The 22,773-nt window shown below is 45.2% G+C and overlaps 2 protein-coding genes across 4 annotated transcripts; both read left to right on the forward strand.

Annotated features, from left to right (window-relative positions):
• The first annotated feature begins 1,813 nt into the window (after window positions 1-1,813).
• Window positions 1,814-20,568, forward strand: kif9 (kinesin family member 9). 3 transcript variants are annotated; one of them, XM_071328858.1, is made up of 21 exons: window positions 1,817-1,971; window positions 2,088-2,196; window positions 2,526-2,691; window positions 2,915-3,021; window positions 3,214-3,444; window positions 3,953-4,036; window positions 4,487-4,579; window positions 4,751-4,898; window positions 5,280-5,344; window positions 5,456-5,533; window positions 5,910-5,978; window positions 6,151-6,255; window positions 6,885-6,940; window positions 7,169-7,259; window positions 7,469-7,605; window positions 7,738-7,887; window positions 7,991-8,199; window positions 19,025-19,204; window positions 19,607-19,722; window positions 19,974-20,078; window positions 20,389-20,568. In XM_071328858.1, the coding sequence occupies exons 2-21, from the start codon at window positions 2,098-2,100 to the stop codon at window positions 20,485-20,487; spliced, it is 2,388 nt and encodes a 795-aa protein (XP_071184959.1). In that variant the 5' UTR covers window positions 1,817-1,971; window positions 2,088-2,097; the 3' UTR covers window positions 20,488-20,568. The 3 variants fall into 3 exon arrangements, 2 of the variants coding, with proteins under 2 accessions (XP_071184959.1, XP_071184960.1); XR_011666454.1 differs by lacking the exon at window positions 19,607-19,722 and having other exon boundaries at window positions 1,814-1,971; window positions 20,389-20,431; XM_071328859.1 differs by lacking the exon at window positions 6,151-6,255.
• Window positions 17,138-17,870, forward strand: LOC139531911 (uncharacterized). Its single transcript, XM_071328860.1, has 2 exons — window positions 17,138-17,603; window positions 17,677-17,870. The coding sequence occupies exons 1-2, from the start codon at window positions 17,149-17,151 to the stop codon at window positions 17,855-17,857; spliced, it is 636 nt and encodes a 211-aa protein (XP_071184961.1). The 5' UTR covers window positions 17,138-17,148; the 3' UTR covers window positions 17,858-17,870.
• Window positions 20,569-22,773: the final 2,205 nt, after the last annotated feature.

Genomic DNA, 22,773 nt, shown 5'->3' on the forward strand with positions numbered 1-22,773 from the left:
TTACTTTTTTCTGCCATTTTTCTACCTGGCTGGCTGGCTGGCTGGCCGGTCTAGCTGCACACACACACATTTACACAACATATGCTACAACCTTTTCTAATTTTAATATAGTTTGTTTCATATTGGCTGGCTTCCAACAATAGCTGAATTTGTAAAGCTAGCGAGCACCAACTCCGTTTCTGTGGTGTTTGCTATAATAAAAAAATAAAAAAAGTGAAATAAAATAAATGTAAAAAAGTTCACTAGCGACAATTTAGCTTTTGCAACGAGACCATTAAATATATTTAAGACAATGGTATAAGAGAGTGTAGTTCTGTTCAGTTTGGACTTCAGTTTATCGCTAACCTTATCACAGGGACTTTGAAGCACTACAGCTGCATGCTGATCTTGGAATAAACTGAAGATAGCAAAGATTCCATCTTTGACGACGCCACATTAATGGAATAGGTACTAGCTAGCTTGCTAGTTAATGTTTGCTTTAGTTTGCGCGCTAGCTCTGCAAATTCAGCTAGTGTGTGAACCCTGCCAACATAAAAATGTAAACATTGCTATGGCGCGATTGACTGGATTAACCTCACGTCAGTTACGTACATGTGCCTTTCAGACAGTAGATACGAACCCTCTATTACCTTGCCAGCTAAAGAACTGGCAGTGGATCAAACCATTGTGAGGCAAAGGGCGGGGTGGTCGCAATCTTTTGAAACTTAAAAAGGCGCTATTAAGTGTCTATAATCAGCACAACTGCTTTCATTGCGTATTATTAATATTATTGAAATTACATAGTTATGTTTACAGTGATAGATTGGGGGGGACAAATCATATTTTTCCCAGGATGGGGGGGTCGTGTCCCCCCCGTCCCCCCTGGGATTTCCGCCTATGCTTGATTGTGGAAGTATGCTGGGTTAACCTTATTGAGCATTCTGCGCTGTGTTCTTGCAGTCCTTCCAATGTCACTCCTAGGGAGAATAGCAACAGTGCTGAAATTTCTCAATTTATAGACAATTTGTCTTACCGTGGACTGACTTTTAGAGATACTTTTGTAACCCTTTCCAGCTTTATGAAAGGCAACAATTCTTAATCTTAGGTCTTCTGAGATCTCTTTTGTTCGAAGCATGGTTCACATCAGGCAATACTTCTTGTGAATAACAAACTCAAATTATGTGATTGTTTTTTATGGGGCAGGGCAGCTCTAATCAAATTCTCCAATCTCGTCTCATTGATTTGACTCCAGGTTAGTTGACTCCTGACTCTAATTAGCTTTTGGAGAAGTCATTAGCCTAGGGGTTCGCATACTTTTTCCAACCTACACTGTGGAATGTCGTATTCAATATAGACAAGAAAAAATACAATCATTTGTGTGTCATTAGTTTAAGCACATTGAGTTTGTCTATTGTTGTGACTTAAAATTTGATCTGATCTTCATCTAAGTCAAATTTATGCAGAAACCCAGGTAATTCCAAATGGTTCACATGCTTTTTCTTGCCACTGTACATGCAATGGCAGAAATAGACTGGATTCCAGGGTTGGGGTCAATTCCAATTTAATTTGAAATTCCAATTCAATTCTGGAATTTAAGGATGAAGTGGAGAATTTACTTGGAATTGAATTGGAATTGGAATTGAAAAAGAACCAACCTTGGAATGGAATTAGAATTTAATTGGAAAAACCATACTTTTTGGAATGGAATTGGAATTGAAGAAAAAAAACATCCTTGGAATGAAATTGATTTGAATCTAGAATTGTAAAACTTGAATTGATGCGTTTAATATTTTGACATCCAGGCCTGGACTTTTTTACTCATTCCATTTCTGTGTCTCCCATGCAGGATCCCACAAACACGCCCACTGTTTCCATGACAATAGATGTCAACATATGGGAACATTTTGATTTCGTCTACAAAAGCCACTTGTGCTGATTTATTTACTAGCTAGAAAAACACGTTTGATGTTTACAAATTAGCAAAAAATACGGGTAAGTAGATATGTTTTTGCCTAAGTTCTTAAGTTGGTATCTAACAGTAGTTAGCTAACTTAGCTAGGTGGCCCACAACATGCATGACTTTTGCTTCGGACCTGTTGTCGTTCTAGAAGTGGCAGGATGATTGCCCACCCCGGCAGTGAAGTGAGGGTGTTAATTCGAAGCCGACCGACTGCTAATTTTGCTCAAGAGCTCATTGAATACCTACCAGACGGACAGGTATGTTTTACAGTGTAATGCTGCAGTTTCCCCTCCAATCTCATTTGCATTATGTAAACGTGACATTTTTAACTCTGAATTTGAGAGTGGTGAGTAACTTAACGAATCTTACTAAACAATGTGGCAAGGTTTTAGGTTAGAGGTTGTTGAAATGACAGATTCTGTCATTCATTTAAAATAACACAGCCTTTAATATGCATAAATGAGACATGATATCATATTGATCTCAAACCACATTATTAACCCTAAACAGGTTAGTTTGTTGAAGGAGTTGATGAGCAGATTCTTATAATTGCTTCAACATGGCTATCTGTGTGATGATCTCTCAGACAGTGAGTGTCCACCAGAGGAAGGACTCCAGGAAGGGAGTGGTGAACAACCAGCTGAGCTCCTGGTCGTTCCGGCTGGATGGGGTGCTGCATGATGTGTCCCAGGAGGAGGTATATGGCCGCGTTGGGCGAGGGGTGGTGCTGGGAGCCCTGGAGGGGTACAACGGTAGGCTAACTCTGTCCCCATGTTTTACACTACCATGGTCATAATTTGATTGTATACCAGTCTGATTCTGCTCAAAGCCAATGGCAATGCAAGAATGTAGCGAATGTTGAATGCAGAAACAGTCAGGTGGGTACACAGGCTAGGTAGTTCGTTTTTCTGGCTGCATGGCAGAACTGAGGTGAAACCTTTTCCCCCCCAAAAATCTTGCTTGTTTTACTCTTAGGCACTGTGATGTGTTTTGGCCAGACGGGGGCAGGAAAGACGTACACCATGACTGGAGCCACAGAGAGTTACAAACAGAGAGGGATCATTCCTCGGGCCCTACAGGAGGTAGACCAGGACAACTTATGTCACCCGACACTTACCGATAATTTACGCCACGTGGCGCACTTGAAGTCATTCAACCCTGGATTACATTGGCTACCAGTTGTTTTCCCTGCCCTAGTCTAATGGACCAAAGTGAATGGCTTTTCAGTCTCCACACACATTTTCTGTTCTTCTCACCCTGGTCTCTCTGATCAGGTGTTCCATGAGGTGGAGCAGCGTTCGGACCACGCCTTCAGTGTCCACTTGTCCTTCCTGGAGATCTACAATGAGACTCTGGTGGATCTGCTGGCGTCTGTACGGGGTTGCCCAGGGGTAGGGCCAGGGGGCATGGCGGTGGTGGAGGAGGCAGGGGGAGGGGTATCAGTCAGGGGGCTGTCCCTGCACCCCGTCCACAGCGAGGAGGCGGCCCTTAACCTTCTCTTTGAGGTGAGTGCTAAATACCTGTATGTAAGCCTCCCGAGTGGCGCAGTGGTCTAAGGCACTGCATCGCAGTGCTAGCTGTGCCACTACAGATTCTGGGTTTTTGCAGAGACCCATGGGGCAGTGATGTCCTTGTCCCATAGTGCACTAGCGACTCCTGTGGCGGGCAAGGCGCAGTGCACGCTGAGACAGTTGCCAGGTGCACAGTGTTTCCTCTGACACATTGGTGAGGCTGGCTTCCGGGTTAAGTGGACATTGTGCCAAGAAGCAGTGCGGCTTGGTTGGGTTGTGTTTCGGAGGACGCACGGCTCTCGACCTTCGCCTCTCCCGAGTCCGTACGGGAGTTGCAGCGATGAGACAAGACTGTAACTACCAATTGGATACCCCTAAATTGGGGAGAAAACTGGGTAAAAAAAAAAAATATATACCTGTATGTTGTGCATCTGAAGTGTTGTACATCTGGACAGGTGATGGATATTTGTGTGACGAGGGGTGGTCTTTGCTCTACATTCAGGGAGAGATGAATCGCATCATCGGAGCTCATGCCCTGAACAAGAACTCCTCCAGATCTCACTGCATTCTCACTGTCCACATTGAGGTAAGGATGGCTTAGACACAACTCACTGCTTCACTGCATTCTCACTGTCCACATTGAGGTAAGGATGGCGTAGACACAACTCACTGCTTCACTGCATTCTCACTGTCCACATTGAGGTAAGGATGGCGTAGACACAACTCACTGCTTCACTGCATTCTCACTGTCCACATTGAGGTAAGGATGGCGTAGACACAACTCACTGCTTCACTGCATTCTCACTGTCCACATTGAGGTAAGGATGGCGTAGACACAACTCACTGCTTCACTGCATTCTCACTGTCCACATTGAGGTAAGGATGGCTTAGACACAACTCACTGCTTCACTGCATTTTCCCCAGCCTTATTAAATCATTTTATAATGTTGTCTTGTATGTTGCAGTGTGTACAGTGTGGCAGCCATTCTATAGTTCTGTAATGTGTCAATTCATGTTATCAATTTGTGTTTTACAGTCTCGCTCCCGTACTCTGTCCGATGCAAAGTATGTCACTTCCAAGCTGAATCTGGTGGACTTAGCCGGGTCAGAAAGGCTGGGCAAAACCGGAGTGAGTTTCAAAGTGGCGCCATACCTGACTTTTTTCTCATAGTGTTATTTTGACAGTTTATGTATTTATTGCAATGAGTGGATTTCAAGTTTTCATGACAAAATCCCCCAGTTCCTGCCAGTTCTTAGCGCTAACCCCCATGTCCAACTGTGTTCTCCTCTCTGGGACCAGTCTGAGGGCCAGGTGCTGAAGGAGGCCATGTACATCAACAAGTCCCTGTCGTTCCTGGAGCAGGCCATCCTGGCCCTGGCGGACCGACGCAGGGACCACGTCCCCTTCAGACAGACCAAACTCACCCACGCCCTCAAGGACTCATTAGGTGAGCCAAACCCACAGAGACTGGGGGGGGGGGGTTAGGAGATCAGTACCACAAGGAAATACTGTCTCTGTCAAAGGGTTCAATAGTTTTTGAGTGTTGCCTGAGGACATTGGTACCACATCCACCAAAGCCAAATCAATACAGAGACGAGAGCAATGTTCAAGTTATCAATTTGTAGTCCAAGTGATTTAAAGGCCCAGTGCAGCTGTTTGTATCTTAATATCATATCATTTCTGGGTAACAATTAAGTACCTTACTGTGATTTGTTTTCAATCAAAATGGTCAAAAAGAAACACAGACAGCTTCTTAGCAAGAGCAATTTCTAGGGCTGTCTGGGAGTGGTAGTCATAAAATCAATATAATCCGCTCTCCTCTCTATAGGTGGGAACTGCAACACAGTGCTGGTGGCCAACATCTATGGAGAGGCTTCTCAGATAGAAGAGACAGTAAGTACGGAGCTGTGTGAGAACGGCTTCTTCCTGTAGTCCTAGTTTAGTGTCGTTTCCTAGAGTAAAGTGGAGACCTGTGATGTGTGATCTGCTCTGTCTCTACTGTAGCTGTCCACACTGCGCTTCGCCAGCAGGATGAAGTGTGTGCAGATGGACCCCGTTGTCAACGAACACACCGACCCTGTGGTGAGATTATTATACCTCAACTTCACACACCAGAACACATTTGGATTATGACAGCGGATTAATTACTATAACTCTATATCATATTGATTGTTGATTGTCCATTGATTATATACCTTTCAAAAACCTGTTTCGAAGGTAATTTGTACCTCGAAGGAATCCTGTAGGATTGTTTTTGTAAAGGTTATACATTGACGATAACACTGCCTACAGATGAACAGCATTGTAGAAACTGAAGTACTGGTGTTGTATTGATAGCTGTATTGTTATGGGGGCAAGACATGTGCAGTGATTAGCCAGGGTTGAATGGTATCTGATTGGATATGTGTGTTGTTTTGTGCAGCTCCAGATCTGATTGGATGTGTGTCGTTTTGTGTAGCTCCAGGTCAGGAAGCTGGAGAAGGAGATCCAGCTGCTGAAACAGGAGCTCAGCATTCACAACACACTGGTGAGTAACCTCAAGGAAGAAAAGAAGAGTTCAATGTTGAAGTATTAAGTATTGCTTGGTTTAGCCTGAGTGCCAGATTTGTTTGGCGAGACAACACAAACAGGTCTTAGACCCAGGCTATGGTTTTATTAGAGAATAAGACCAGGGTATGTGATTGTGTGCTGGTGTGCAGGCTAACCGCATGGGCATATCCTACGACACGCTGTCAGACACCCAGGTTGCAGAGATCCAGAGTCAGGTGCGGAGGTATCTGGAGGGCAGCCTGGACGAGATCAATGTGAGAACCCCCTGAGACTAACATTCTCTCCGAGTAGAGAGATGGATTTTTCATATGATTTATTAGGATCCCCATTAGCGACAGCTAGTCTTACTGGGGTCCGACACATAACGACAAATACATAGCAGACAAAATATTTACAATTTACATACATTTAAAAACATGAACATGTAGTGTGTGTGTGTGTGCACCTATCACTTACACATACATGTCAGTACATACACACAACAAGTGGGTCACGTAGGTCACATGGCGGAGATTATCACGCCACATATGGTTATAAGGCACAGTGTAATAACTAAAATAGTATCCCTCTGGTCATGACTAAAACTGTATCCTTCAACTTCAAATAAACCATTATTTTTACATAATATATTTATTTTATATAGCGCTTTTCATTTCAAAGAGAATCTGACGCTTTAAAAACAAAAACAAAACAAATGTAGGGTTCTGGCAGTGGCATGTCTAGACTTAGACAATGGTCTTCTACTGTTGCTAGGGCACTGAGGCAGTTCAGAAAGGCTGTGGTGGAGGGATTGTCGATGGATCCGTGTCATGGAGCTAACTTCTTCTAGCATGGCTGATTTTCATACTGTTTTATCTCCCCCATGTCTGACTTCTCTCCACAGATTGTGAGCATCAGGCAGATCCAGGAAGTATTTTCCCAGTTCAAGCAGGCCATGCAGTGAGTAACTGAGTCCCTAGATGCTTATCTAAGGACAATTTGACACATTTCCCACTCATGGTTAAGGTCAGGATTGGGGAGATTAAGCTAATACTAGATCTTTGCCTACAGGAAAAGTTCTACCTGCAGTGTGAGTAACGCTCACCAGGCAACCAATGATAGGATCAGTTTATGTTATGGGTGTTGAGGTCAGTTTGGCATATGTGTTAAGTGTTGTGTATTGAACAGGCAGCAGGAGCAGAAGGTGAAGGCCCAGCTGTGTCAGAACTATACGTTGGTGGAGAAATCCCAGAGTACAGCTGGCTCCACTGCAGCCAAGGTCAGTCTCTGCCTGATGCTTGGACCAGTGGCCACCAAGATGGTGCTGCTTCAAACCTCTTGCATGTCAGTGGGGAATTAGTTTTATATTGTTTAAGCAGGAGGGTCAATTGCAAACCAGTTCTCATTTTTCGTAACGTTGACTTAGCCAAAAGGCTCAAGTTGTTCATACAGTTTTTAAACGAATGCTGTTGTTACTTTGTGTCATAGTCACAGGGCTCCCAAGGTACAGTGGGCGTGGTGGAGGGCCATGGGTTTGGGGTGGGGCTGGCAGTTCCATCAGAGAGGCACATTCGGCTCCTGTCTCCAGGCAGGACCAAAGCCATTAAGACCAAAGAGCTAGCAAGGTCAGTGTCCTGACTCCTGAGTACAGTCCATTCATGCTGCCTGAGTAACATCACTGTCAAATCCTTCCCTTCTCATTGAAAGCCAATGTCAAGACCATCTTTTAATGAATCCCCCCAAATGTGACTGTCCAGCCAGGGGAGAAAGGAGGCTGTGGAAGGAAGGAGTCCTGGTCCAGGGAAGCAAGTGGAATCTGTGAACCCAGTCCAGAGAGACCGTGAGGGTCGCGAGCATGACCCCCAGAGCCAGGAGCCTCAAGGACCACCGGAACCCCTTAGGACTGAGTATACACACACCTATGTCCCTTTATACAACATCTGTCCTGTATATTACGTGTTATTCTATGAACAGGGACAACATGTCTGATCTAGTGTTTCCCCCCTCCAGCTCCCCTCCCCCTAAGGCAGAGGCCTTTGAGGACTTCAAGGCAGAGCGGGGCAGCGAGATCAACCGCATCCTGAAGGAGAACAAGGTGGTGCTGCTGGAGCGCCGCGCCCGCCTCCGGGAGCTGACGGAGGGCGTGAACACGGCCAAGAGAGAGATTGACAGCACAAGCACCGCCTTGCACCAGTGGAGAGACAAGAGACAGAGCCAGGGTATGGGAGCTCAAGACTGTGTGTGTGTGGTTGTGTGTCAGACCTACAGTACCAGTCAAAAGTTTGGACACACCTACTCATTCAAGGGTTTTTCTTAATTTTTACTATTTTCTACATTGTAGAATAATAGTGAAGACATCAAAACTATAAAAGAACACATATGGAATCATGTAGTAACCAAAAAAGGGTGAAACAAATGAAAATATATTTTATATTGGAGATTTTTCCAAATCCACCCTTTGCCTTGATGGCAGCTAAAATTAGAAAAGAGAAATGACAGTCCATCATTCATTTAAGACATGAAGGTCAGTCAATCCGGAAAATGTCAAGAACTTTTAAAGTTTCTTCTAGTGCAGTTGCAAAAACCATCAAGCGCTATGATGAAACTGGCTCTCATGAGGACCGCCACAGGAAATGAAGACCCAAAATTACCTCTGCTGCAGAGGATAAGTTCATTAGAGTTAACTGCACCTCTGATTGCAGCCCAAATAAATAACAGACACATCTCAGAGTGAAGGAAAAGCAGCCAACAAGTGCTCAGCATATTTGGCAACTCCTTCAAGACTTTTGGAAAAGCATTCCTCACGAAGCTGGTTGAGTGAATGCAAAGAGTGTGAAAGCTGTAATCAAGATAAAGGAGGGTTACTTTAAATAATATAAAAAATACTTTGATTTGTTTAACACTTTTGATTACTACATGATTCCATATGTGTTATTTCATAGTTTTAATTTAATATTTATTTATTTATTTATTTAATTAGGCAAGTCAGTTAAGAACAAATTCTTATTTACAGTGATGCCTACACCGGCCAAACCCAGACAACGCTGGGATAATTGTGCGCCGCCCTATGGGACTCCCGATCATGGCCGGTTGTGATGCAGCCTGGATTCAAACCAGGGTGTCTGTAGTGACACCTCTAGCACTGAGATGCAGTGCCTTAGACCGCCGCGAAACTCGGGAGTTTTGATGTCTTCACTATTATTCTACAATGTAGAAAATAGTAAAAAATAAAGAAAAACCCTTGAATGAGTAGGTGGGTCCAAACTTTTGGCTGGTACTGTAGGTTCAAATACTATTTAGGATACTTCAATTACTAAAGGCTGGCGGCATTGGGGTGTCTGGTGATGGGGGCAGGAGTGAATGCACAGAGAGCCCTTAATCAGACCCCTGCATGTCAGCGGGACAGAGCTATTATGATCTCCAGCAGTTGGGACTTGAGTGGCAGCTGCTCTCGGCAGAGCCCTGTGTGACTGAGCAGCCTATTTAGGAGCCACACTGCTCACCCCAGCTGGGGAGAGGCCTATAAAAGGTGGCCTAAAAATGGCCCACTCACTCCTTCCTGGATAGGCTACTGCACCTATCGGGAGTTCCACTCAGTGGTCGAAAAATGCAAAATAAAATAATTCCCCTGAAACTGGCAACATGGCACATTAGAACTCTTTTGGACACTGACAACGATAACGATAGACCCCATCGGAGAACAGCTCTTGATTGCCGCAGAACTAAGGTGCTACAACATTGACAGCACTGCCCTGAGTGAGACCAGGTTCCTGGATGAAGGTTCCCTGAAAGGGGAGGGAGAAGGCTACACCTTCTGGAAAGATTATCCTCTGGGTGAACAACATCAGCACGGTGTGGGACTGGCCATTAAGAACAGCCTCTTACCCAACTTCACCGAAACACCTGTCGGCATAAGTGAAAGACTCATGTCTCTCCGTATCCCTCTAGGCAAGATTCACTATGCCACTCTTCTCAGTGCATACACATCAACGTTACCATCAGAAAATGAGGCAAAGGACTGCTTCTACCAGTCCCTAGTTGAGGCACTTCACCACATCCCCAGGAATGACCAGAACTTTCTGCTGGGTGCCTTCAACGCTAGGGTGGGAATGGGACAGAACAACAGGATATGGAGCGGAGTGCTGGGTAGGCATGGTGTTGGCCAGGTCAATGAAAATGGCATGAGACTGCTAACTCTGTGCCAAGCATGATCTCATCATCACTAACACCTTGTTCCAGAAGAACAAATACAAAACATAATGGATGCACCCCCTTTCAAACACTGGCACCTGATCGACTTCGTCATAGTGAGATGTTCTGACACCAATGACGTCCTGCTGACTTGTGCGATGAGGAGCGCAGAATGCTGGACAGATCACCGTATGACACTGGCTACACTGCAGGTGAGTATACCCTCCCCAACTCCTGCAGAAGTCCAGTAAGAGATTAGTTCCGTCACTCTCTCGCTGAAAGGCTGAGAGAGATTGAGCCTCTTCTGAGCTCAGAGGACCCCATTGACCAGAAGTGTCTATCAGCTCAGTGCTATATCAGACAGCGGCCCACTCCATTGGCTACAGAGGTAGGAAACATCAGGACTGGTTCGATGAGAACTCGGACACAACCTTACTGAACAATATGCACAATGCACACAGGGCTACTCTCAACAGCCCCACATCTGCTACCCTCCACCAGCAATGGTGAGCATCACGCAAGAAAGTACAAACAACCTTGCTTGCTTTGCAGAACGAATGGTGGACGAATAAGGCACAGGAAATCCAAATTGATGCCGACAAAAACGACATGCACAATTTCTACAGCACAGCTAAATATCAAAGGCCCTAGAAGTTGCTCAATCACCCCCCCTGAAAACAGCCGATGGTCTGACTCGAAGGACCAAAACCAGATTTTGTTGATGTGGGCTGACCACTTTGAAGCACTACACAACCAGCGCTCTCCAGCAGACAACTCCATCCTGGAAGAACTGCCTGTCCGTCAACCCAATCAAGACCTCAACCATTCCCTCAAGAACAACAAGACTTCTGGCGCTGACAGCATCCCGGCTACTTAGTAAGAAGGGAGGTTACTTCTGCACCAGAACGCTCCACCAGTACATCACTGAGGTTTGGGACCGGGAGATCATCCCCCAACAGTGACGGGATGCAAATATTGTAACCATCTATAAGAACAAGGGTGACAAGTCCATCTGTTGGCAACAGCCAGGGGGTATCCCTTCTTGTCGTTCTGCCCCTGAACAAGGCAGTTAACCCACTGTTCCTCAGCCATCATTGAAAATAAGAATTTGTTCTTAACTGACTTGCCTAGTTAAATAAAGGTAAAATAAAAATAGCTGTTGCTGAAAAGGTCCTGGCCAAGGTGATGCTACATAGGCTGGTGAATAACATCACAGAAGAACTGCTGCCAGAGTCACAATGTGGCTTCAGAAAGAACAGGAGCACGGTCAACATGATATTCACGGCACAGGAACTCCAGGAGAAGGCCTTTCATAGCCTTTGTCGACCACTCCAAGACTTGACACTGAGCAGGGAACTATTATGGGGAATTTTACCCAAATTTATCAACATCCTTTGCCAGTTCCATGATGGGATGATGACTCGGGTGGCCATAGGAGGGTAGGAGTCAGTGCCCTTTGGAGTACGCATTGGTGTGAGGCAGGGGTGCGTGCTGGCACCTGTACTCTTTAACATCTTCCTCCTATGTGTCACCCAGCTTCTCCACATGGAGCTTGAAGACAGCAGCGGGGTTGCGGTGGACTTCAGGCTGGATGGAAACCCATTCAACATTAGGAGGCTCCAAGCAACCACCAAGGTTTCGATGGAGCGGGGTCTTGAGCTGCAGTATGCTGATGACTTTGCTCAGTCCGTCCTTGTAACGGCTGTGAGAGTCTAGCAGGATGGGACTGTCTCAACACCACCAAGACAGAGGTGGTCGGCCAATGGAGATCCAGCCACCATGTCTTCACCATTGAACACACATCACTGGCAATAGTCCCGTCATTCAAATACCTGGGCAACATCCTCTCGGAGGACTGCAGCATCGACTACGAAATTCAAAACTGGATCAAGCTAGCCTCAGCTGCCTTCGGGGGAAATTCCGATGCAGGGACTTCCAAAACAGGGATCTCCACCTCCACACCAAAGTCGCCATGTATCAAGCTGTCTGCATTAGCACACTACTTTCCACCTGTGAAGCCTGGGTCACCTACAGGCCTGTGTGTACACGGTGCCTTTGGAAAATATTGAGACACCTTGACTTTTCCCACATTTTGTTACGTTACAGCATTATTCTAAAATGTATTCAATTGTTTTTTCCCCCTCATCAATCTACACACAATACCCCATCATGAGAAAACAGAAATCTCACATTTACATAAGTATTCAGACCGTTTACTCAGTACTTTGAAGCACCTTTGGCAGCGATTACAGCCTTGAGTCTTCTTGGGTATGACGCTACAAGCTTGGCACACCTGTATTTGGGGAGTTTCTCCCATTCTTGTCTGCAGATCCTCTCAAGATCTGTCAGCTCTGGATGGGGAGCGTCGCTGCACAGCTATTTTCAGGTCTCTCCAGAGCTGTTCGATCAGGTTCAAGTCCAGGCTTTGGCTGGGCCACTCAAGGACATTCAGAGACTTGTCCTAAAGCCACTCCTGCGTTGCCTTGGCTGTGTGCTTAGGGTCATTGTCCTGTTGGAAGCTGAACCATCGCCCCAGTCTGAGGTCCTGAACGCTCTAGAGCAGGTTTTCATCAAGGATCTCTCTGTACTTTGCTCTGTTTATCTTTCCCTCAATCCTGACTAGTCTCCCAGTCCCTGCTGCTGAAAAACATCCCCACAGCATAATGCTGCCACCACCATGCTTCACCGTGGGGATGGTGCCAGGTTTCCTACAGACGTGACGCTTAGCATTAAGGCCAAATAGTTCAATCTTGGTTTCATCAGACCAGAGAATCTTGTTTCTCATGGTGTGAGAGTCCTTTAGGTAACCTCCAAGTCTGCAGTCATGTGCCTTTTACTGAGGAGTGGTGTCTGGCCACTCTACCATAAAGGCCTGATTGATGGAGTGCTGCAGAGATGGTTGTTTTTTGACTGGTACTATACAGTTGATGTCGGAAGTTTACATACATTTAGGTTGGAGTCATTAAAACTAATTTTTCAACCACTCCACAAATTTCTTGTTAACAAACTATAGTTTTGGCAAGTCGGTTAGGACATCTACTTTGTGCATGACACAAGTAATTCTTCCAACAATTGTTTACAGACAGATTATTTCACTTATAATTCACTGTATCACAATTCCAGTGGGTCAGAAGTTTACATACACTAAGTTGACTGTGCCTTTGAACAGCTTGGAAAATTCCAGAAAATGATGTCATGGCTTTAGAAGCTTCTGATAGGCTAATTGACATAATTTGAGTCCATTGGAGGTGTACCTGTTGATGTATTTCAAGGCCTACCTTTAACCTCAGTGCCTCTTTGCTTGACATCATGGGGAAATCAGCCAAGACCTCCAAATTGTAGACCTCCACAAGTCTGGTTCATCCTTGGGAGCAATTTCCAAACGCCTGAAGGTACCACGTTCATCTGTACACACAATAGTACGCAAGTATAAACACCATGGGACCATGCAGCCATCATACCACTCAGGAAGGAGACGCGTTCTGTCTCCTAGAGATGAACGTACTTTGCTGTGAAAAGTGCAAATCAATCACAGAGCAACAGCAAAGGACCTTGTGAAGATGCTGGAGGAAACGGGTACAAAAATATCTATATCCACAGTAAAACGAGTCATATATCGACATAACCTGAAAGGCCGCTCAGCAAGGAAGAAGCCACTGCTCCAAAACCGCCATAAAAAAGCCAGACTACGGTTTGCAACTGCACATGGGGACAAAGATTGTACTTTTTGGAGAAATGTCCTATGGTCTGATGAAACAAAAATAGAACTGTTTGGCCATGAAGACCATTATTATGTTTGGAAGAAAAAGGGGGAGGCTTGCAAGCCGAAGAACACCATCCCAACCGTGAAGCACAGGGGTGGCAGCATCATGTTGTGGGAGTGCTTTGCTGCAGGAGGGACTGGTGCCCTTCACAAAATAGATGGCATCATGAGGAACGAAAATTATGTGGATATATTGAAGCAACATCTCAAGACATCAGTCAGGAAGTTAAAGCTTGGTCGCAAATGGGTCTTCCAAATGGACAATGACCCCAAGCATACTTTCAAAGTTGTGGCGAAATGGCTTAAGGACAACAAAGTCAAGGTATTGGAGTGGCCATCACAAAGCCCTGACCTCAATCCTATAGAAAATGTGTGGGCAGAACTGAAAAAGCGTGTGCAAGCAAGGAGGCCTACAAACCTGACTCAGTTGCACCAGCTCTGTCAGGAGGAATGGGCCAAAATTCACACAACTTATCGTGGGAAGCTTGTGGAAGGCTACCTGAAACGTTTGACCCAAGTTAAACAATTTAAAGGCAATGCTACCAAATACTAATTGAGTATATGTAAACTTCTGACCCACTGGGAATGTGATGAAAGAAATAAAAGCTGAAATAAATCATTCTCTCTACTATTACTACTACATTTCACATTCTTAAAATAAAGTGGTGATCCTAACTGACCTGAGACAGGGAATTTTTACTAGGATTAAATGTCAAGAATTGTGAAAAACAGTTTACATACACATTTGTGGCCTGCTGGAGGTCATTTTGCAGGGCTCTGGCAGTGCTCCTCCTTGCACAAAGGCGGAGGTAGCGGTCCTGCTGCTGGGTTGTTGCCCTCCTACGGTCTCCTCCACGTCTCCTGATGTACTGGCCTGTCTCCTGGTAGCGCCTCCATGCTCTGGACACTACACTGACAGACACAGAAAACCTTCTTGCCACAGCTCGCATTGATGTGCCATCCTGGATGAGCTGCACTACCTGAGCCACTTGTGTGGGTTGTAGACTCCGTCTCATGCTACCACTAGTGAGAGTACCGCCAGCATTCCAAAGTGACCAAAACATCAGCCAGGAAGCATAGGAACTGAGAAGTGGTCTGTGGTCACCACCTGCAGAATCACTCCTTTATTGGGGGTGTCTTGCTAATTGCCTATAATTTCCACCTTTTGTCTATTCCCTTTGCACAACAGCATGTGAAATTTATTGTCAATCAGTGTTGCTTCCTAAGTGGACAGTTTGATTTCACAGAAGTGTGATTGACTTGGAGTTACATTGTGTTGTTTAAGTGTTCCCTTTATTTTTTTGAGCAGTGTATATATATACAGTGGGGAGAACAAGTATTTGATACACTGCCGATTTTGCAGGTTTTCCTACTTACAAAGCATGTAGAGGTCTGTCATTTTTATCATAGGTACACTTCAACTGTGAGAGACGGAATCTAAAACAAAAATCCAGAAAATCACATTGTATGATTTTTAAATAATTAATTAGCATTTTATTGCATGACATAAGTATTTGATCACCTACCAACCAGTAAGAATTCCGGCTCTCACAGACCTGTTAGTTTTTCTTTAAGAAGCCCTCCTGTTCTCCACTCATTACCTGTATTAACTGCACCTGTTTGAACTCGTTACCTGTATAAAAGACACCTGTCCACACACTCAATCAAACAGACTCCAACCTCTCCACAATGGCCAAGACCAGAGAGCTGTGTAAGGACATCAGGGATAAATTGTAGACCTGTACAAGGCTGGGATGGGCTACAGGACAATAGCCAAGCAGCTTGGTGAGAAGGCAACAACTGTTGGCACAATTATTAGAAAATGGAAGAAGTTCAAGATGACGGTCAATCACCCTCGGTCTGGGGCTCCATGCAAGATCTCACCTCGTGGGGCATCAATGATCATGAGGAATGTGAGGGATCAGCCCAGAACTACACGGCAGGACCTGGTCAATGACCTGAAGAGAGCTGGGACCACAGTCTCAAAGAAAACCATTAGTAACACACTACGCCGTCATGGATTAAAATCCTGCAGCGCACGCAAGGTCCCCCTGCTCAAGCCAGCGCATGTCCAGGCCCGTCTGAAGTTTGCCAATGACCATCTGGATGATCCAGAGGAGGAATGGGAGAAGGTCATGTGGTCTGATGAGACAAAAATAGAGCTTTTTGCTCTAAACTCCACTCGCCGTGTTTGGAGGAATAGAAGGATGAGTACAACCCCAAGAACACCATCCCAACCGTGAAGCATGGAGGTGGAAACATCATTCTTTGGGGATGCTTTTCTGCAAAGGGGACAGGACGACTGCACCGTATTGAAGGGAGGATGGATGGGGCCATGTATCGCGAGATCTTGACCAACAACCTCCTTCCCTCAGTAAGAGCATTGAAGATGGGTCGTGGCTGGGTCTTCCAGCATGACAACGACCCGAAACACACAGCCAGGGCAACTAAGGAGTGGCTCCGTAAGAAGCATCTCAAGGTCCTGGAGTGGCCTAGCCAGTCTCCAGACCTGAACCCAATAGAAAATCTTTGGAGGGAGCCGAAAGTCCGTATTGCCCAGCGACAGCCCCGAAACCTGAAGGATCTGGAGAAGGTCTGTATGGAGGAGTGGGCCAAAATCCCTGCTGCAGTGTGTGCAAACCTGGTCAAGAACTACAGGAAACGTATGATCTCTGTAATTGCAAACTAAGGTTTCTGTACCAAATATTCAGTTCTGCTTTTCTGATGTATCAAATACTTATGTCATGCAATAAAATGCAAATTAATTAATTAAAAATCATACAATGTGATTTTCTGGATTTTTGTTTTAGATTCCTTCTCTCACAGTTGAAGTGTACCTATGATAAAAATTACAGACCTCTACATGCTTTGTAAGTAGGAAAACCTGCAAAATTGTCAGTGTATCAAATACTTGTTCTCCCCACTGTATATATATTTAAACTCAGCAACAAAAAAAAGTCCCTTTTTCAGGACCTTGTCTTTCAAAGATAATTCGTAAAAATCCAAATAACTTCACTGCTCTTCATTGTAATGGATTTAGACACTGTTTGCCATGCTAGTTCAATGAACCATAAACAATTAATGAACATGCACTTGTGGAACAGTCGTTAAGACACTAACATCTTACAGACGGTAGGCAATTAAGGTCACAGTTCTGAAAACTTAGGACACTAAAGAGGCCTTTCCACTGACTCTGAAAAACACCAAAGGAAAGATGCCCAGGGTCCCTGCTCATCTGCGTGAACATGCCTTAGGCATGCTGCAAGGAGGCATGAGGACTGCAGATGTGGCCAGGGCAATAAATTGCAATGTCCGTACTGTGAAACGCCTAAGACAGCGCTACAGGGAGACAGGACGAACAGCTGATCGTCCTCGCAGTGGCAGACCACGTGTAACAACACCTGCACAGGATCGGTACATCCGAATATCACACCTCCGGGACAGGTACAGGATGGCAACAACAACTGTCCAAGTTGCACCAGCAACGCACAATCCCCCCATCAGTGCTCAGAATGTCCACAATAGGCTGAGAGAGGCTGGACTGAGGGCTTGTAAATCTGTTGTAAGGCAGGTCCTCACCAGACATCACCGGCAACAACGTCGCCTATGGGCACAAACCCACCGTCGCTGGACCAGACAGGACTGGCAAAAAGTGCTCTTCACTGATGAGTCGCGGTTTTGTCTCACCAGGGGTGATGGTCGGATTGGCGTTTATCGTTGAAGGAATGAGCGTTACACGGAGGCCTGTACTCTGGAGCGGGATCGATTTAGAGGTGGAGGGTCCGTCATGGTCTGGGGCGGTGTATCACAGCATCATCGGACTGAGCTTGTTGTCATTGCAGGCAATCTCAACGCTGTGCGTTACAGGGAAGACATCCTCCTCCCTCATATGGTACCTTTCCTGCAGGCTCATCCTGATATGACCCTCCAGCATGACAATGCCACCAGCCATACTGCTTGTTCTGTGCGTGATTTCCTGCAAGACAGGAATGTCAGTGTTCTGCCATGGCCAGCGAAGAGCCCGGATCTCAATCCCATTGAGCACGTCTGGGACGTGTTGGATCGGAGGGTGAGGGCTCTGGCCATTCCCCACAGAAATGTCCGGGAACTTGCAGGTGCCTTGGTGGAAGAGTGGGGTATCATCTCACAGCAAGAACTGGCAAATCTGGTGCAGTCCATGAGGAGGAGATGCACTGCAGTACTTAATGCAGCTGGTGGCCACACCAGATACTGACTGTTACTTTTGATTTTGACCCCCCCCTTTGTTCAGGGACACATTATTCAATTCCTGTCTGTGGAACTTGTTCAGTTTATGTCTCAGTTGTTGAATCTTATGTTCATACAAATATTTACACATGTTAAGTTTGCTGAAAATAAACGCAGTTGACAGTGAGGATGTTTATTTTTTTGCTGAGTATATACACACACACACACACACACACACACACACACACACACACACACACACACACACACACACACACACACACACACACACACACACACACACACACACACACACACACACACACACACACACACACACACACACACACACACACACACGTGTGTGTGTATACAAAAATGTTTTTAAACACAAGTACTTGAATATTAGAATGTATTTGGAAATACATTTGGAAAGTATAGGCATGTACTTTTGGAAAGTAAGCGGGTACAGACCAGTAAATCATGAGCCTATAATTAAAACAAAGAGGGCAAGAAAATGTAGGCTATTACACCATCATTTATCATTATCACCTGTCAGCCACAGGAAAAATGTGCGAATGGACTTGAAAACGGGTGGTATACACTCCAAAATGTGGTGTGATGTGAACATTTAGCCAAGGTAAAGATGACTAAGGGGGGGGGGGGGGGATCTACTAAGCTAACATATGGAATTGTTTTAAGATGGTCATACCATTTGATGGGGATTTTTGTATTATGTTACTTAGCTTGAGGGGCTACAATTTACTATGGAAGCTCACACACCATTGGCATTAAAGTAGAAACACATGCCAATCAGAAAAAAGGTCCATTCATTTGATTGCTGTATTTATACTTGTATCTTGTGTGTGTGTGTCTCCCCGTAGGTCAGTTTGTAAGTGCGGAGGGGGTCCCAGTGCTGGATGAGGCAGAGCTGTCTCTGGCCCTGCATCTGAGGGAGTTGAAGACTCAGTACCGGCAGCAGTACGAGGAGCTGCGCGGCACCAAGGCAGAGGTCAGCTACTGCCAGCACCTAGTGGACCAGTGCAGGACACGCCTACTGACCGGTGAGCATTCAAACCCTGGCATCACATCCACTATTTCCGTTCTTCACACCAACTGTCATGTCGTATCATGGGAGAAGACAGTTGTTCCATGGTTGATTATGAATAGACAGAGATAAAGTTAGCATGAACCAGGAGGACTCTACCAGCCGGTCCCAAAATGCTCCCTACCCCTCCCTCCTTGGCCCCCTGACCCCTAGATGTTTGCAGATCTGTAGGGCCTGAATAGGTTTAAGCAGTGCAGTGGTGGAGTTTCCACCATATATTGCTTCCGCCTTACAGATCTGCAGAGGGAAAAAAGGGGCCAAAGGGAAGAGGTTGGCAGTGATTTGGGACCGGCTGTACCTCTCAGAAAGCCACAGGGTGATGGTCCCACATTGACAACCTGTCCCTTGTGTGTGTCAGAGTTTGAGAGCTGGTATAATGAGTCCTTCCTGCTTCCTGAGGAGGTGCAAGCCATGCTGAGATCTGGAGGCCCCATCAGGCCTGGACTGGTGCCTGTGTACAAGGCATTGGCACTGGTGAGTCTGACCAGCCCAAAGGGCTCTGGTCAAAAGTATTGCACTATATAGGGAATAGGGTGCCATTTGGGACATAACTGTGGTTTTAACAGGAGACAAGTCATTCATATTTCATGGTTACAACTGTGGTTTTAACAGGAGAGAAGTCATTCATATTACATGGTTACAACTGTGGTTTTAACAGGAGAGAAGTCATTCATATTTCATGGTTCCAATGTCGATCTTAATATCGTGTGGTGTTTTGTTCTCAGGAGGAGGATGAGCAGGAGCACTTTGAGCGTCTGCGCTATGAGCTGCTAGCAGACAGTCCCAGTGCCATCTCCTTCTACAATGCTCAGAACAGGACTGTACAGAGGGTCAGTCTCACACACACAAACACACTCTCATTGTGGGTAATGAATGAGTAACATTGTCACTTGTTCACACACAGACCAATACAGCAGTGTGGCTATACAATACTACTATAGCAGTTGTCTCTCACACACTAGAAGCCTGTTAGTTACCCCACCCACAAACAGAGGCTTCATCCCAAATGGCACTCCTTTTGCTCTGATGGGCCGTGGTCAAAAGCAGTGCACTATAAAGGAACTATGGTGCTATTTGGGAAGCATCCAGAGAGTAAATGTATGTGTTCTGTTTGCCTTCTGGTCTCTCCTATCTGTGCAGAGGAACTACAGCAAGGCCATGTCTCAGACGCCAGTCCAGAAGAATACACCAAGGGGCTCTGGTAGAACCAAACTGCCTGCCATTCTCTCCGTCATCTGAAGGAGAACTGCTTGATTCTCACCAATAATTATTGCCTCGGATTTTGGATTTGTCCTGAATAAAGACACACTGGCGACCTAACATTGTTTTTAATTTGATCACTTCTATGGCAGTAATTTAGAAAATACACACCAGGATTCAAACCAAGGTCTTGCTGCATGGCTACCATCATATTACACCCTGTGCCATTAGAGGACATTTGTCCAGCCTTTTCTCCTGTTTAGTCTCACCTGTTGCTTTCTAGCTTACTCAACTTGAAAACTGTTGTTAGGAAACAAAAAACAAAAAGTTGGGCAATCGAACTAGCAACCTGCCGCATCACAACCCATGTTTTACACCTGCAAATTCTGTGATCCCCCCCCCCCCCAGTTTTGGCTCCACCCACTAATTTAGCTAATTAGAAGACACCCACACCTGGATTCTGAACATTCAACCAATTATATTTGTGATGCCTTTAGAACAAGATCAAATAAGGAAACCTTGGGCTTGATTCAAACAGAGAGAAAGAGGCTCTGCAGAAAATCTCTCCCTCCAGCAGGTGGCGTCTTTGTTTCACCTACCAAGCAAGGAGTTCTTGAACGAGTGTCGAATTTGGTCAACAAAAAATGTATGCGCTGTGGACAACGACTCCCATTGTTAAGGCGGAGAGACGTATGATGGATATACTGACAAGATATTTGATTAAACCCTTTCCACAGGTGATCTGCATTGTAGCGCGGTTGACATTCAAAGCTAGGCACCACACCCTAATAGGGTTCTCTCCTCAATCATGTCACAATCAACTTTTACAAGTTGAACGTATGTAACGGATGTGAAATGGCTAGCTAGTTAGCGGGTACGCGCTAGTAGCGTTTCAATCAGTTACGTCACTTGCTCTGAGACTTAAGTAGGGTTTCCCCTTGCTCTGCAAGGGCCGCGGCTTTTGTGGAGCGATGGGTAACGACGCTTCGTGGGTGTCAGTTGTTGATGTGTGCAGAGGGTCCCTGGTTCGCGCCCGTGTCGGGGCGAGGGGACGGTTTAAAGTTATACTGTTACACGTACACATGGCTTTTTTGTATAAAACATTCAGATTAGGTGCTCTTATTAACTATGTTAATATTTGCTTATCCTGCACACTGAAGTCAGCCTAAATATATTTTTTTGTTAAGATGCTCCAGGACAGAGCAGTGAGTGCATGAATGCTTTATTGGGGGGAGGGGGGGGGGTCTCATCTAGAATGAAATGTGGACAATACCCTTTGTATCTGGAGAATATATATCTAAGGATAACCACACCAAATTTGATGAATGAAGATGCTTCTGAAGCTGAGAAAAATAAGTTGGTGTGTGGGAAGAGTGACTTTCAAGAAATGGCAGTTAAAGACAAGTAGGCTATCTCTTCAAAGCAAGGGCTCTATGCAATCCCGTATTGGCGGAGATTCAGCGTGATTGAATGTAAGGTAAATGTTCCCATGTTAGCAGTGCTTTCACGGTAAACGCTGCAGATGTCAGCTCAATAGGAAATTGCCTTTACATAAAGCCCTAAATTACTGCATTAAAAAAGGTTGACGTTCTCAAATATGCGTGATTCAATGTAGTGAGATTTGCAATTATTTGCAAGTATTGTCCGTCAATTTAAGTGATTAAAAACACAAGTGTGACGGTAGTATGAAAACAAAAGAAAATATGCATTTATCAAGTTGACATATGTAAACTTTTGGAAAACACTAATATTAAATCGACAAATACCAAAAACGTAATGCAAAAATGTGTTAAAGCCAGGCACCACAGGCTGAAAAGGTAATTTCCAATTGAGCCGACCATATGTAGCGTTTACCGTGAATGCAGACTCTGCGAACGCGGTAACATTGCCTTTAAAATGTCAATCGCTATGGATTTAAACGAGCCCCTTGACTGCGTGAGAAATAGGTTCACTGCAAATTGTGTCGGATTCCTCATCAGTTTGGACAGATTACAAACATATTGTAACGACCCGGTATTGTGTTCTGTGTTTGTGGGTGTGTTATGGTTCTCATGGCGACTAGCAGGGGTTAAATATGTCAGGACAGATGGAAAGGTTGGGGGGGTATGATGGGTAATCCCGCGGGATTTGGAAATGCATAAATGGGGATTACTGTCTCATCTTTCTTTCTTTTCTGTTCGGGGCCTTGATCTGTTCCTATGAGAGTGACCCTTAACTCGACAGGGTAACATTGTGTATGTTCGGCATTTAGCGGCGTGGGCTGTGGGCCGGAACAATAGCCCAGTTTAGGAATAAACCTGTGTTCTGACCTGCACACCTAGAGTC

This window comes from Salvelinus alpinus, chromosome 10, assembly GCF_045679555.1.
Source record: "Salvelinus alpinus chromosome 10, SLU_Salpinus.1, whole genome shotgun sequence".
NCBI classification, from domain to species: Eukaryota; Metazoa; Chordata; class Actinopteri; order Salmoniformes; family Salmonidae; genus Salvelinus; species Salvelinus alpinus.